The following is a 16511-nucleotide window of genomic DNA, read 5'->3' on the forward strand; positions in this document are numbered from 1 at the left end:
AGGTTGTTCAGAGTCCTGGATGTGATCACGGACATGACAAGGAGTCTCGAAATGGTCAAGACATAAAGATTGATATATTAGAAGGCTATGTTTGGACACCGGAAAGGTTCCGAGTGGTTCGGGCATTTTCTCGGAGTACCGGGAGGTTACCGGAACCCCCCGGGGAGTTAATGGGCCTTAATGGGCCATGGTGGAAGAGAGGAGGAGGCAGCCAAGGTGGGGGCGCCCCCCCCCCCCCAAGCCCAATCCGAATTGGGAGGGGGGTCGGCCCCCCTTTCCTACTCTCCCTCTCCCTCTTCCTTCTTCTCCTACTACAACTAGGGAAGGGGGAAACCTACTCCTACTAGGAGTAGGACTCCCCCCCTTGGGCGTGCCATAGAGAGTGTCGGCACTCCCCTCCTCCACTCCTTTATATACGGGGGAGGGGGCACCCCATAGACACACAAGTTGATTGTTTAGCCGTGTGCGGTGCCCCCCTCCACAGATTCCATCTCGGTCATATCGTTGTACTTCTTAAGCGAAGCCCTGCGTCGATAACTTCATCATCACCGTCATCACGGTGTCGTGCTGACGAAACTCTCCCTCGACCTCAGCTAGATCTAGAGTTCGTGGGACGTCACCGAGTTGAACGTGTGCAGATCGCGGAGGTGCCGTACATTCGGTGCTAGGATCGGTCAGATCTTGAAGACGTACGACTACATCAACCGTGTTGTCATAACGCTTTCGCTTTCGGTCTACGAGGGTACATAGACAGCACTCTCCCCTCTCGTTGCTATGCATCACCTAGATAGATCTTGCGTGATCGTAGGAATTTTTATGAAATTACTGCGTTCCCCAACACAGGCAGCCGCTGCCGTACCCTGACGTCATGCTGCCGCACCATTGGCACCTGGATCCGCAGCGGATCCTAGAGCCAGCGAGCGCACGACGAGGAGGTGCGTCGGTGCCGCGTGCAGCTCATGCCGAAGCAGCGTCGGCTGCATGAGTACGCCACCGACTCTCCCAACTGGGAGGCTTGGTTCGCCCTCGAACATGAGGAGCAACGACGTTCGGGTGTCGATACCGTCTCGCGCCGTTCCCACCGCCGCCCCCGCAGGTACAGCCGGAGGACATGGAGGCGGAGGCGGAGTACCAAGCCGCCCTCGAGGAGGCCCTGCAGCACGCACAGCAGGCGGGCGCAGACTTTTTTTAATGTTTTAATTAATGTTTAATAAGGTTTAAGTGGACTTTGGCCGGCGTTTGACCCACCACTTATGTTTAATTGTGTTTATTTATGTTTATTTTGTGTGAGTTATTTTTTTTCACGTCGGCACATTTGAGTCAGCCTCCCCATTGGGAGATCAAGCTGACCCATTTCAGAATACGGACGCGCACGTCTGCCTGGCCGATTCAGACAGACGAAAAGCGGACAAAGCGCGCGTCCATTTGAGTCGCCCAGTTGGAGATGCTCTAATACTAGAGTTTCTTTGGCACACAGATGAGCAGTACGATTGACTTGCTTTCCTATCCATCTCAACTCAAAGTCCCGGAAGTTTGGGAGATATGTGCCGGAAGAACGATCCTCCCCACGTTCCCATGCATTGGCAACATCATGAAAATCAGTTTCTAAACTTATCCTTGTGTATCCATTCGCCAATGCAAACACCATTGCATCCTGCATGCGGTCAGCTCGATGATGACCCTGTTTCGATACTTTAACTTAGCTAGAGGTTACAGTTAGTTTCTAGCTCATGAGTAATCCTAAATTAACTCTAACCAAAGAGGTGTTTGGATGACACGGTTAGATTGACAATAAATGCACTAGGAGAACTAGCTCCAATTAGCACCTCTTGGGTGGGATAGTTTTTTTGTGTGGGTTAGATGCAACTAGCTCAAACTAGCCCTCATGTTTGGATATTTATGGCTATTTGAGCTAAAACTAACTCTAACTCATGGATCCAAACAGGGCCGATGAATGGTTCAAGCATTGCAACATACTTAGGCCAACTCCAGCGCAGGACCCTATCTTGTTCGTCGGACGCAGTTTACGTCAAATAGACAAAAAACTAGCCCAGCAGTAGACCCCATTTTACTTTTTTGTCTGTTTCGTGTCCGTTTCACCCCATCTCTGGACCAAAGTAGGTCTCGCTTGGGTCCAAAGCAGACACGAGTCGGACGATTTTCTGCGTCCCTGTTGTCCGATGTGTCCATCTACACATGAGTCTGGCCCACCTGTCATTGAAACCAGAGGGACCCACCCAACCCACCCACCCATCCCCTCTCTCTCCTCCATTTCCACTGTTCCTCACACACCGCGTCGACGGCCACCGGAGCAATGCACGGGCATGGCCGAGGCGGTACTCCTCCCCGCCGGCGGACCAACCAACGCTAGCCTCCAGACCACGGCAGCCGCGACCGGCAGACGGTGAGCAGGCAGGGTTGCGGCGTGGGCGAGGCGAGGCCGTGATAGGGTGGCGAGCAGCGGGGCGCGAGCGGCCTATCGAGCTGCGGGCGCGCACGGGCGCATCAGCAGCTGCCGACGGACAAGCGAGCGCAACGGCCTGGCCAGCTACGGGCACGCGCGCGGGCCCAGCGGCACCCTGGAGCGGAGTGGGGCGCCGGACGCAGATGGAGCAGGCACGCGCGGGGTGGTCCGGAGCGCGGGCGCGTCGGCCGGAGCAGGGCGCCGCTCGGACGCGCCGAAGCTCGGGCGCTTCGGCCGAAGCGTGGCACCGCATGGACGCGGCGGCGAGCAACAGGGCACGCTGCTGTACTAGCTAGCTATACAGCAAGATGCGGCGCGGGCGAGTTGCTGCTCTGCTAGCTAGCTAGGCAAGCGGGCGAGCTGCTGTTGTGCTAGCTAGCCAGCCGGGCGGGGGCGACCGCGCGGCCGGCTGCTGCGGCAGTGCACGGGCTAGACGACGTGCCGCCCGGACTTTGGGTTGGGTCTGCTGTGCTCAGTGCACCGACGACCGGATAACCCCTCGCGGACAAGCGTGTCCGTTTTGTACCCCAAACAGACAAAATCCACACAAAACGGACGCTCGTTTGGGGTCATGCGCTGGAGTTGGCCTTAGAACATACCAGTCCCTTACAGAACTGTCCGTTACATCCTGACCACCACTCCTGTGCCAGTACAATCATGAGCGCAGTTGACAGCGCCATCAACATTTATTTTCACCCGTCCCGGCCTCGGTGGATGCCAAACTACCCGGCTCATAGGTTTTAGACTACCTACAATGAAAGTAACATAGGTGATAACATCACACATATCTAGACAAAACATATGATGTGTCAAGTAATTAATGAAGAAAGAAATGCATGTGGTAATAATTAGTTACTCATAGTATAAGTGACATCATACATACCAAGACAAGATGAGTGTGTAACCTAACAAATGAAGTGTTGCATGACATCATATGTATGTTACTCCTTAATGTAGAGATAGTAATATAGACTAGTAACATATGCATGTTATTAGTTTAAGTTACTCCTCATTGTGGCTAGTCTAATGAACGGTGTTGAAGACGCCCTAATCACGCACATCTGATTCCGCTAAGGAAAAGAATAATCAGATGCCACTGACCAACGCCAGCTGGTTCTGGTCGGCCACGCCAAACAGAAGAACCCAAACGCTAACTTGCAAGCACTCTCCAGCCAAAAACATTTCGCCTCTTCTTCGCTTCTTCCACCCACTCTTGAATCATTCGCCTTTCCTTCCTACCCCTACCGATCACCTTTTCCTAAACCAACGCTTTCTTGCTCTCCCCTTGCCATGGACAGGACAAACGCCGCGGCCGCTGCCCCGCCGCCGGTACCCATGGCGGCGCCCGTCGTCCCGGTCGATCTGACGGTCGTCAAGAAGCTCCTCGGGGGCGGCGGCGACCTGGCGGTCCACGACGCGTCTGGCGGTCTCGCCTTTCGCGTCACGGCGGCAGACGGTTGTGGCAGGAGGTGCGGAGGGAGAGCGCTCCTCGACGCCTCCGGAGGCACTCTGGTCACTGCCAGGAGCAGCGAGGTGATGATTCCAGCTTGGGCGTCTGCTCTGGTTAATTTAATTCTGAGTGAGAGATTCCACCATCATCAAGTCAACTTGGCTTCTTAATTCGGGTCTACTCCGGTGTTGCTTAGAAAAGTTTCAGCTTCAAGTATGTGATATGCAATACTGTATACTGCTTATGAAATAGGAGTAGATTGCTCCAATTTGTTTATCCTCACTTGATTCATATTAGTTGGATTGCTGCAAAAATGTTACACTTCAGGGGAGTTCAGGACAGAATATAAGCACTTCATGTCTAATATCATACATCCTCTGTTCATTGAGCTGCCAAAATGTCTTATATTTAGGAACAGAGGTAGTACGTACCTGATAAGCTTAATTAGGCTGATAAGACAAAACAAACAATGAGTAATAGTACGAGCTGCACTTTTGTTTTTTGGCTCTCAAAAGCCTGAAGATAATGCTATATTTGTAATGCCCACCTTTATAATTCGCGATTTATCTCTTGTTGCGCATAATACATATAAACTATGTCACTGAGTGGGAGGCTACTATTTTCCAGGGTGCATGGCAGGCATTCAAAGGAATTAGTTGGGAACAGAAAGACATAATTTTTTCAACAAAGGTAATGTGTGCTTCTTCAGATCGAAAGGAGGTACATGTCTTTGTCCCGCCGAGAAGCACATCTGAGGAGCAAAAACCAAGCTACATACTCGTAGGAAATCCATCTCGAAGAGCATGCACGATTATAAGGGGAAACTCCATTGTTGCTCAGGTACTATGGAAATTTTGGATGGGCCTGATCCACTGATGATCATTATCTGTTGTCTAGTGTACTAGCTAGGTTGGTCCAATGGTTATAACTTTCAACACATTTTGGACTGACACTAAAATCGTCAATCATTAATTTGTGCAGACAAATCTCCCGTACAAACTCAATAAGGCCGTCTATTCAAGGCGGAAGTTTAGAGTGACGATTTACCCAGGAAACGATAACATTCTGATCATGGCAATGGTGATGACCTTCCTTGTTCAAAAATAACATAGGTGATGAGTACGAACATTGCTTTCAGAAAGCTCAGAGGATGATTTAGTTCATTCTTCTCTCACTGACCAATTGCACTTACTGGACGAAAAAAGGATTCTTGAACATGCACCCAAATGCATGTCGTTTTTCTTACTGGACAGGCTGATATGTTGTAAATATTTTGTTGTTGTCCAGTTTCGTTTTTTTTTTTGGCTAGATAACTACGTACATCCAAGTTCTACATGTTCATGCCCTAAATACTTTTTCTCGCATTCATTGGCATCAAGGGATGGATAGGACATGGTACTATGAAACCCAGCATTATCTTCTGATCAAGACAGCAGTATGTGTTGCATAATTGTGGCTATCCGGATTACCGAACAGATGTTTGTTCTAGTAGTTATGAGGGGCATGGAAAATCATAGCAAAATCTCAGCCCTTGTACTGAGCTAGTGAATTTTCCCCTCAAAAGGAAGAAAATAGCTAGTGAATTTTCTTTTCTTATTAGACAATGAATGAACTATTAAATTTCCTGCGCAGGTTCCTAATGAAGCAGACGCTTTCAGTAGGAAGGCCATAAGCACCCACACGAGGAAAAAAAAATGACCAACCACCCACACGAGAAACAGTATTCCATTAGAATGGTACATATTCTCTGGAAACTTCTGAGAACTTGAGTAATGTGTTCAGTGAAATTCTGCAACAGGATAAGAGAAGTTGAGCACCAAAGTTTTGTCGCGTCCATTTATCGCCGATGATGAAATGTACTCCCTCCATCCCAAAATAAGTGTCTTAACTTTGTACTAGCTCTAGTACAAATTTATACTCAGCTCAAGACACTTATTTTAGGACGGAGGGAGTATAAATTTTATAACAAATGCTATTTTGACTGAATAGATGGAATGAATGAAAGTATGGGCAATCATTTCAACGCTTGAATTACCAGAACCTTCGAATGCTTAGGGCGCTGTCACTTGGCGAGGTTCTCCGAGTTCACAATACACTGGCCTTGGCCTGGCATGTGTCCAGATGATTATGAATTGTATCATGTCATGGACAATAATCAAAATGTTAAATTGCATTTGTTCAACCTGGGCATTACCAAAAACATGTCATCACTTGGCGACAGAGTTCCGTGTATACTGTATACTGACCTTAGCTGGCATGCCATGTGTGGCTGCTTGATCCATCCGAGAATGTTTGTATCACTCAAAACTGTGGTTGTTTCATTTATGAAGGGCGGAGTTCTCAAAGAAAAATCTCCAAAACATCTTAAGAGGGGCATTCTTAGAACGTAGTCTAAGAGTTCGGTAAAATGAAGATAAAATGCAGCCATGGAAGAAAAAATGGTTTCTAAAATCATGTCCATATGCATCCAAGAAATAAAATGCAAAACACTTTGCTACCACTCCCTTCATTCTTAAATGTAAGCCCTTTTAAAGATTTCAATACAAACTACATACGAAGCAAAATAAGTGAATTTATAACATATATCTATATACATCCGTATGTATCCCTATTGAAGTCTCTAAAGAGGTTTATATTTAGAAACAGAGGGATGATACTCCCTTCATTCACAAATATAAGATGTTTTGGATATTTTAATATGTATAACATACAGACCGAAATGAGGGAACAAAACACACTAAAACGTGTCTATATACGTGTGAATCAGAAAAAAGTTACTTAAACACAGAGAGTACATGATTAGAGAGAGAAGTTGCAGGGAATGGAAATTCATTGGAACTCTCACACCAAGTTCCATTTTGGATTGGATTCTCCCATGTTTATTCTTCCTAGTACGCCCAAAGAGCCATTGGCATTGTACAGACATAGTAATAAGTAGAGATATATGTCTTGGACAAAAAAAAAAGATATATGTCAAAAGGTTAATATAAAGCTCAGGGCAAGATAGGTGCAACTGGCAACCTTCCCGACACAACGGCTTGGGAGACATACAACGCCTTGACAAAATCGTCGAACCTATATATCAGTATGCACTTCTCTGAAGCACGGCAGCTAAGGCTCCTCCTTGCTAACTTTACCAAGTGCTTGCTGAGCAAACAGCAACTCCTCTCGCTCTCGTTTCTTCGCCAAGGCCTCCTCATCGAGCACTTGGATAGGTGACCATTCGGGTACAGTAAACCAGTCTTTCTTATCAACGGACAAATGCTCTTTCCAATCACGCCATTCAGGGCTTAGCTTCATCGCGGCGTAGTCCAGTGCAGTACCAGCAACCGTTAGGGTGACTGCATATTTCACCGCCCCAAAGTGACCACCTACAGTTACGGTCAGTTGAGGAAATTAGAAATGGTGACGCATTGTTGGTGTGTTTAGGCCTTTAGGACATAAATACAACTTTCTTTGTTTGAATATTCAAGGCTCACAACGTGCACATGCCACTAAAATGAAATGATCAGTGCATATGCAGGCCTGCAAGCTTTTAACTGTACTCCAAAATAAATTCCCTTTTGTTAAAGTAATATTGCAGTATCGATGGACAATTAAAGGTACACAAAAGCAATATGCAGGACCAACTTGACCTGGTAGAAAAATGCACATTAGCATACATGAAACTTACATCCCATAAAAAAATCACCTGATTTCACTTTTGAGGTTAAAATTTTGTTTTAACTAAATTCTTGGCACATTTAGGGCAATGATGTTAAGTTTGGTAAGACCCAATTTCTCCAACGGTGTGTCTCTGCAATCGTATCAAACTGAATATACTGAAATTGAGATTGTCTAGTCACACCTTACTTGATTTTTTGTTATATTCCAGTCACATTTCTTATCCATTAGATCAACATCCAATCTTCCTCGTCCCCATCTCACGTATACAGAGAATTGACTTAAATTTTAAATACGAGAAATTGATTAAGCTTGTTTGAAACTGAAAAGACAAACGGAAATCTAAGATACCAAGAAGTATCCTATGGAGGATTAACCTCACTAAAACTGAGAATTGCAGTAACTTTTTACTAAATACTGCACATATATGGACTACAATTTTAGGTTTACTATTGTTTAAGTTGAGATGACCAGGATTAGCAAACATTCGAAGCATCTGAGAATTACCAAAACCGATTGAAATTTGCAGTAGATGCTAACTGATCTCAAATACCATGGAAAACCAAGGTTAAATATCTTTAAGTTCCTGAAGTACAATAGAGTTAGAATGGCCGACATGCAAATCAATCAGAAAAGGTACACCCCTGTCCCAAAATGTAAGACCATTTTTGACACTATCATAGTGTAAAAAATGATCTCACTGGAATTCTTATTGTGTCTGTGCGCGTGTGTGTTGAAGGGGGGGGGGGGGGCTGTGGTTTCGGTTAATTTGAACAGATCAGAAGATCCCGTGGAGACCTCGGATGTGCAAAGTAATACAGGCAATCTGCCATCTCACTAAATATGGGAAAACAGACAACTTTCAATAGTTGCCTTGCTACTACGCCCCTGGCCACACACAGCATGTGATTATAGAGAACAAGATAAGCCCAAGGTGCCGTTTAAATTCACCTGTGATGTTTCGTACATGGATACATTTATGTAGTTGAAAAAAAAACTTGTAGTTGTGCGAAAATAAGAGTGTCCCATTACACGAGGAGGTCATGTGGTAAAAATTTATTTTGATCGTGTATGATGTAGCCAGTTGGCACAGCACCTAGCTTCTAAGCACTTGCACAAGCTCTACCAGAAGGCACATGACTGACCACAATCGCACGCTTCCCTGACCTTCAGTCCGTAATGCGATTTAATATGTATCTTGATCTGATACTGCTAGTATGTGTGATATCATAAACTTAATTCTTTCAGATATATAAGTTTGCTTGGTGCACTGTGGTGATTAAGGGGCTGTTTGGTTTCCAGCCACATATTGCCACACTCTGCCACACCTCACCTTAGGCAAGTTTGACCAAGTTAGGTGGGTGTCTGGTTCTAGCCACACCTAAGGCAAGAATTTTTTTATGAGCAGTGAACCCCACATGTCATAGACACAAAAAGTGTGGCAAGATTCCCTTAGGCAAGCCAAAGTGTGACTAACAATTTAAGCAACTCAAGTTCGGCAAGTGCGGCAAAAAATAATGTGGCAACATAAGGCAAACATAGTCATAATCCAAACAGCCCCTAAATCCATAAGAACAATGAGGAATTGAACACTATAGACAAATTTGACTTGAGGAAAACTGCAAACGTGAGTCACTGAAAGATGTTAAGTATGAAAAGAAACATAAGTCAATATATGATTGTGCAATATAATGACCAACCTTGTATTCGGCCAAGAACAGCTCCACTTGCTAGCCCACCAACAACAGAATTCATGAGGTCATCAGGTGTTGTAGCTCGAGCATCTCTTGCAAGTTCACGTGCACCTAAGTATCAAAAGAGTATGTGCTTTGCAAGTTTACTCCAACATGCTATTTGTTACCACGATTAATTCACATGAGCAAACTAACATTCCAAAGTAGAGAAAAAGAAAAGAAGTCACGAAACTGTGCAAGCGTGCAATACCATGGGAACTGGCACTAGTATGGGCCACTTTGCTGTTTAAATTAGCTTGTAACTATATATTTAACTTGCATCCTTAAAGCAAGACTCGAGCCAGCAGGTGAAACTTGTATATAGCCAACTAAAGATCAAGACATACACCATATTCGATGACTTAAAGTAAGTACATTCATCATGCCAACCAATAGAAGCTGAACCCGCAAAAACAACACTATTCCCAGAACACATATAGGGCCGTGGCTACATCCTACTTCAACATATAAACAGCCATTTACACAATTCCCAGCGATATTAAGCAGTAAATCCCTGGGCACATTCTTTCACTAGTCAAGTGCTGGCAGTAATAAACATATCCTGCTGTGAGTAATGTGCTGCAAGATTATAGCTGCCAGCCTGCCACGTTGTCTATGTGATTACTCATGAGCAAAGACCTTAGATCTTGTGATCAAAATATCCAAGAACAAAAAAAGGTTGCTTCAATAGAGTGATTTACATTACGAGCAATTTTACGCGATGATAATGAAGTGAAAAACAGACTAAGATAATCAAATACTACTTGGCACTCCTTGATATAAGAAGGCCTTGGGTATATTTGAGTTTTTACTATGGTTAGGGCACAACATTTTGCAAACCGTTCATAGCATGGGCAGGGGCAGAGCAGGCACCATATTCAAATTTCCCACCATAAATGACTGGAAAATTCATTAAAACCATAATCCCCGTAATTCAATGGTAAAAGGGTGCATTTCCAGTATCTCAAATGGTGCACTAGAAGCAGGAAAAGCATTCCACCGCCGCATCATGATACCATCTACACTAAATGTTCCACGCAGCAACATCAAAAGTTGATTCAGTTCATCTCGAAGTTGCAATGAAGGCAACGAATCTGATGCCTCGGGCCTCACCTCCGTAGCATCCGGCCACGATGGAGAGGTTAGCCGCATATGTAGCGGCAGCGCGGATCGGGCCAAGGCGCGCCCTGTGCCGCGACAGCAGCCCGAACCCAGCTCCGGCAACACCTGCCAAGCAACCAGGTCAACGAACTCAACAGATCAGAGATATCTCCCGAAAGTGAACGAAATCCACGACAAGTTCCTGACTCCAACGGAGGCGGAAGTGAAAACGAGGGACAGGTGAGGGCGGCTCACCGGCGGCCACGACGGGGACCAAGATCCGCTCCTTCCAGTCGGCAGAGAATGGCGCTGCTGCTTCCAGCGTCCCTGCGCCGGGGTCCTCGCCGTCGCCGGCCGGAGTAGACATTCGTGGTGCTGTGGTCGGGCTTGGCGTCGAGGTGACTGAACAGAGCTCGGGCTGAGTGCACGGAGGGCCCAATATCGGGTGACCCCTTCGGTGAGCCGAAATATCCGGTTGATGGGCTCTCTCGCTTCTCCGCTATCGCGCTATTGGGCTTTTATATTTAGAAACATTACAACCGTGCACTATTCCAGCCCTCTCAGGCCATCAACATTTTCAACCGTCGGATTTGGACTTGTGTGAGTTTTGACCATTAGATCTCTTTTCATTCGCGCCTGGGCTTTTGTTGTCGCACTGTTCACGCTACATCGGCTGGGCCGCTGCTCTGGCAACAAAATTCCCGGTCTGCTGTTAATCGGGCCTATTGGGCCTCGAGTCAGCCATAAGTTTTTTTTTCGAATTGGAGAAAAAGGCATCTGTCACACGCTCCACGGAGGCCTTGCCAGGCGCGATGGCAAGGGGCGGCGACGGCGCAGCGAACCATTGCATGTGGTTTGGATTCCACTAGCCGGGGATTGAGGAAGCGTTAATGGCAATGGATGCGCCGCGCTCACCTTAGCCAGTAATTGCAGGCCCGTTATCATGGCGTCCCTTGCTCTTCCTCTACTCCTCCCTGCTTTCCATATAATCTCTACCATCCCAACGATCCCGTTGTTCCTTCCTCACCCTCCTCCATACTTCGGCAAATACTGTCCCAGGCAGCCATGGCTGACCGATTAGGTTGCTGTGGTTCTGGCAGTCCTTTCTCCTACATCGCATCTGTCTAGGTGGTGAGTGGTGACGGCGGCAGTGGCATATCCATCTCCTCGATACCTTCCTCTTTTTCTACGTGTGATGAACGCGCCCGCTGGAGCGAGCAGGCTGCCAGGGAGACAGGGCGAGGGAGGGAGCACGATCTCCCCGTTCAGAAGGCTGCGAAGGCACCGCAAGGAGTTGCGCCCCTGCATCATGGAGGTGGCGCATGAGGAGGATGGATGCAAGCGCTCCAATTCTAGGTATCCAAATTCCAGTAAAAACTAGCAACACACGTGGCCACGAAGTATCCGTGTTGATTAGATGATTCTGTTGGATATATGGGTATTAAATTGACGCTGCATTTTTTGTCTTCAGTTCCTTCAGTTTATGCCTGAAAATTCCTGCATATTGTGCTTGTATTTCATCCTAAATCTTATTTCCCTTTTTTCAAAATTAGTACATACAACCAGTATCAATATGAATGTGAATGAAGGTCCTCATGGATCCTCTCACAGATGGACTAAGGTCCGACAAGGCTTTAGTGTTGTAACCATTTTGTACTCCCTCCGTTTTTATTTACTCTGCATATTAGAGTTGACTAAAGTCAAACTTAGTAAACTTTGACCAAGTTTATAAAAAACAATATAGACATTTATCATAATAAATCTATGCGATGTAAAAGTACATCTAACAATAAATCTAATGTTGTTGGTTTGTTATTGTATATCTTAATATTTTTGTTAATAAACTTGGTCAAAGTTTGTAAAGCTTGACTTTGACCAAAGCTAATATGCGAACTAAATAAAAACGGAGGGAGTACTTAAGTTTTTCCTTGATTTCTTAATGGATAACAAACAAAGCTCTTGCTTGTTCTGCAGAAAATAGACCAGTGAGCCGAAGAGGTCAAGTTTCCCTGTAGTACTTCTCTTTTCATGTGTTTGACCTGTTAAGATCTGTAATGATGGACATGCTAATCTCCAGGAAGTGGGCATGTAAGAACAACGAAAGAACTTGCCTTCTGGTATTAGTTAATTGTGGTATTTTTCTCGAATATAGTTAACTGTGGTATTGCCATATCCATTCAGTTCTCATGTTTAAAGGCTGTAGAATGCTTATTTTGCGTAGAGGTGCCATTTGATTGAGAAGAGGAAACCAAGAATGGAGAGTACCATTTATTTACTTGAGATCGTAGATACTAAATTGTTTGTTCAGTGTACTTCTAACATAGCTTGACATTTCATCCACGTACATCGATGTTTTTGGGTTCTGCAGTAAATCGCTGAACTTATTGATTGTAGGGCCATATATTTGTCTCGTTTATTTCCCTCTTTTGGTTTTCAGGTAGTAACAATTCATATGCAGTCTAGCTTGTAGTCTGGATTTTTATTTCCCCTCACTTTCTTTTGCTGAAGGAAAGCCTAGATTTGCAGAAACATAGCCTTTGAATCATCCACTTGACAACATGCAAACCTTTTTTATATTTTATATGAACCTCAAGTAGTTTCTATGATGTACTTTCAGTATTTACAATATGCTCTTTTACTTACCATATGCCCCTTTCCTGCATTTTTTTCTCTGCAGCAGATTACGTTAGTAAAAGCAAACCAATGGCTATATATGCAGGGGTCATCAAACTATCAAGTATCTTACATTATGTTGTTGTATATATCGTCGTCCGTAGTTATCTTCCACTGAATCACGTGGAATATTTTTAGATATATTGTGTAGTACTACATGAAGGTAATGCATTAGGTACCACTGTTTTTTGCTCTCTAATTTGTGAGTGGATGTGTTTTTACTGGGTTACAGAATCCGAATGTCATTTTCTCGATGTCCTGCCAAGCTATCACACACAAAATATTACTCCCTCCGTCCCAAATTAAGTGACTTAACTTTGTACTAACTTTGTACTAAACTTAGTACAAACTTGAGTCACTTATTTTGGGACGGAGGAGTATTAAATTTCACAAGCTAGCCTCAGTCATACAATTATGTCTTGTGGGTGCGTGCGTTTTTACCGGGTTACAGAATCCGAATCTGACAAGTTAGCCTCAGTAACACAATTATTTGTTTTCCTGCTAGATGGTGGCATATAACACTGTTATCTATGGCTTGCTTAAGGAAGGCAATGTTAGGTAAGGCATGCAATGTATCCATGGAATGTTGCAACAATGGATTGTGGGTGATGGGTTTGCATTTCTTATGTTGATTCTGAACTTCTCATGTTTTACAAATGATGTTTCTCTATGATACTCAGATTAGATTCAGAAAGCATGCATCCATGGAATGTTGCAACAATGGATTGTGGGTGATGGGTTTGCATTTCTTATGTTGATTCTAAACTTCTCATGTTTTACAAATGATGTTCTTCTATGATACTCAGATTAGATTCAGAAAGCATGCATTAGTTGTTAATAAGTAACCAATATCGTCATCCTCCAGATGAACAATTAATGCCTTGATGTGCACTTAACCCAATAGCCATGGTGCCTTAGTATAATATTCCTAAATTTATACTTACCAAGCATTACTTGTTTGCTTTCTGCAGGAGAAAGGCAAGGTCAAAAACTTTCCATGAGCACCTAAGATTTCATTTGTTTCATTAATTACGACTATCACCATTGATGTGTGTCATTGACACTAGAAAAGTTGCATCAATTCTGTCTTTAACGTATATTACAAGAAACAATTGGATATCGTATTCTGAAAGACGTTGACGCTGAGAAGGAGTTGTAGGTGGCACCAGTGAAGCAAAAAGTGTTAAGAATGGCGAGCACAAGAGCAATTGAAGAATGCCAAAACCTGTGAGCCACCCTAAGGACTAATCCATGTTCACGATAGGAGAGGAAAGGCTAAGATACTAAGAGCCACAACCTTCTAGAAACTGGTACAATTATGTTTGGGATACTTTTATTATTTTATCCTCAATATGTCAAATTTGAATTTTGTTGCGGCCTGATGTTTGATTTACCATAAGGTAATTGCTACATGAATTAAAACAACACTAGCTATAAGTGTATCCATTGTCATATTGACCTATAATTCGAGGTGAGCACCAACATCATTATTGATGTTTATTGAATAACATTTATGTTGATATTTGTATGTTGATCTTTGCACTTTTAGTCAGATCTCTTTTAAATTATTGAATTACAATGGTCTGCAAAGGGATCAAAGCCATGCTCCCTACCCAATACACACAACCCATATGAGTCATTTATAGATGCCTTCGGCACCGGTGTAGATCATGGAGCTCTTTTGCTGGGTCATGGAAGTAGGGTTTAGGGTTTGTAACCCCGACAAATATAGTACATACAAACATTTCAATAAAACCGTCTAATTCTTAGGTGGAATCTGTACACCGCCATAATATGTTAGGTAGCATGTTGACAAGTAATTCCCTCCATATATACGCATCAATCCCAAACATTATACCATAGAAACAGACGGGCGCAGCAACACGCGCCATCGATGATCTAGTAGAGCATCAAAACTGAGCCTAAAACGAGCCCTCTCATGCTATCGGTCTTTTTAACCGTTCGATTTTGCATCTGGGTGATTTCTTGCCGTCAGATCTTCCCTCATACACATTCACGACTTCTCGCACCATTAGATATCTAGGCCATCTGTTGGAGTTGTGTCGAATATAGTGTACAAGGTAGGTTACAGTTGGACTTGTAGTTATATTGTGTTTACATAGGATATGGAGTCGTGTCCTAGTAGGACACTTGTATCCTAGGCCTCTCATATATAGCGGTGGTAGACACACGATGTAACCTATGCCAACATAATAGCACCGGAACGCAGGGGAAGCCGGCGGCATGTGCCGGTGTCCAGGGCGACCGGGTGCGATATTGTAGCGGTGTCATGGGGAGGAGCGTCCATAGTCAGGCCCCGGGGATGTAGCCAAATCGGTGAACCTCGTTAACAAATCTCGGTGTCGTGCTCGTGTGATTGCTTGGTCCTCGGATGATCAACGGTATGCCTCGGATTTATTCTAACAAGTGATATCATGAGCAAGGTTGAAGAGGTCCGGGAGGCAGTCGGGTTGATCTAGAGGCGAAGATATCGTGAAAAAATCAATCATTGGCGAGATCGGAAGAAATGACACGGTGTCACGATCGCGTGGAACAACCCCGAGTGGATACGTAGTTGGAGTCAGCGAGGTTGGGACGTGGCCTACGGCAACGCGGCTGGGCCAAGCAGGTGCGGTCCAGCAGGGACGCGAGCAGGCAGCCCAAGCGGCAAAAGGATGCGTGCAAGGACGGCTGAGCGTCGACTCGATCGGTCGCGTTGTGCAGATTTTAGCGATATGTGGTGCAATCGGAAACAGCAAGAAAGGCAGCATGGAAGATTTGTTTTGGACCAAAAGAGGACCGAGTCCTCGTGCGACACGGACGGAGGCAATCAGATCGAATCGAGCAAAGAGAAAATCAGCATTGGTTCGTGCCTAGCAGGTAGAATATCGAAGCAGCAGGCCAAAAGAGTTGTGGTGAAGCATCAAGTGCCAGTACAGGAGCTCTCGTGAGTAGCAAGATTCAATTAATCTTTGATCTAGTGTTTCTGCTGCTTGCACACGAGAAGTGTACCAGGGAAGTTTGTGCTTTGCTAAGTGCACCCGGATTGCAGGGCATCATATTTGGAATCTTGGATATATTTCTTTCACAGGGTCAGCCATACAAAGAATCATAACGCCAACGGGTACCCGGTTTGAGGTGGAGAAGTTCAATGGAACTGAAAACCTTGGGTTATGGTAGACATGGGTGAAAGATTGTTGGCGCGACAGGGATGCTTGAAGGAGTTGTGAAAAGTCATGATAGCTATGATGGAATTATCATGTGATGGATGGAAATTCATGGAAGATGATTTGAGAGCCTCGAGCGTGTCATGCAGCCAGACAAGGTCTGGCTGGGTCGGATTGGATAGTCTGACGGATCGACGTAAGTCGGTAGGTACAGAAGACGGTGGTGGGATCGGCGATGATGACGTAGGAGCGTGATGCTG

At 44.9% G+C, this 16511-nt stretch overlaps 2 protein-coding genes across 3 annotated transcripts; one reads left to right on the forward strand and one right to left on the reverse strand.

The window, feature by feature from the left end:
* The first annotated feature begins 3585 nt into the window (after positions 1-3585).
* Positions 3586-5945, forward strand: LOC123045268 (protein LURP-one-related 7). 2 transcript variants are annotated; one of them, XM_044468261.1, is made up of 4 exons: positions 3586-3997; positions 4542-4754; positions 4896-5026; positions 5547-5945. In XM_044468261.1, the coding sequence occupies exons 1-3, from the start codon at positions 3755-3757 to the stop codon at positions 5019-5021; spliced, it is 582 nt and encodes a 193-aa protein (XP_044324196.1). In that variant the 5' UTR covers positions 3586-3754; the 3' UTR covers positions 5022-5026; positions 5547-5945. The 2 variants fall into 2 exon arrangements, with proteins under 2 accessions (XP_044324196.1, XP_044324195.1); XM_044468260.1 differs by lacking the exon at positions 5547-5945 and having other exon boundaries at positions 3589-3997; positions 4896-5342.
* Positions 5946-6726: 781 nt separating this feature from the next.
* Positions 6727-10905, reverse strand: LOC123045267 (uncharacterized). Its single transcript, XM_044468259.1, has 4 exons — positions 10667-10905; positions 10424-10537; positions 9278-9382; positions 6727-7285 (listed from the first exon to the last, which is right to left on the reverse strand). Exons 1-4 carry the CDS (start codon positions 10776-10778, stop codon positions 7026-7028), a joined length of 591 nt encoding a protein of 196 aa, XP_044324194.1. The 5' UTR covers positions 10779-10905; the 3' UTR covers positions 6727-7025.
* Between the last annotated feature and the right edge of the window lie 5606 nt (positions 10906-16511).

Source organism: Triticum aestivum, chromosome 2B, assembly GCF_018294505.1.
Source record: "Triticum aestivum cultivar Chinese Spring chromosome 2B, IWGSC CS RefSeq v2.1, whole genome shotgun sequence".
NCBI classification, from domain to species: Eukaryota; Viridiplantae; Streptophyta; class Magnoliopsida; order Poales; family Poaceae; genus Triticum; species Triticum aestivum.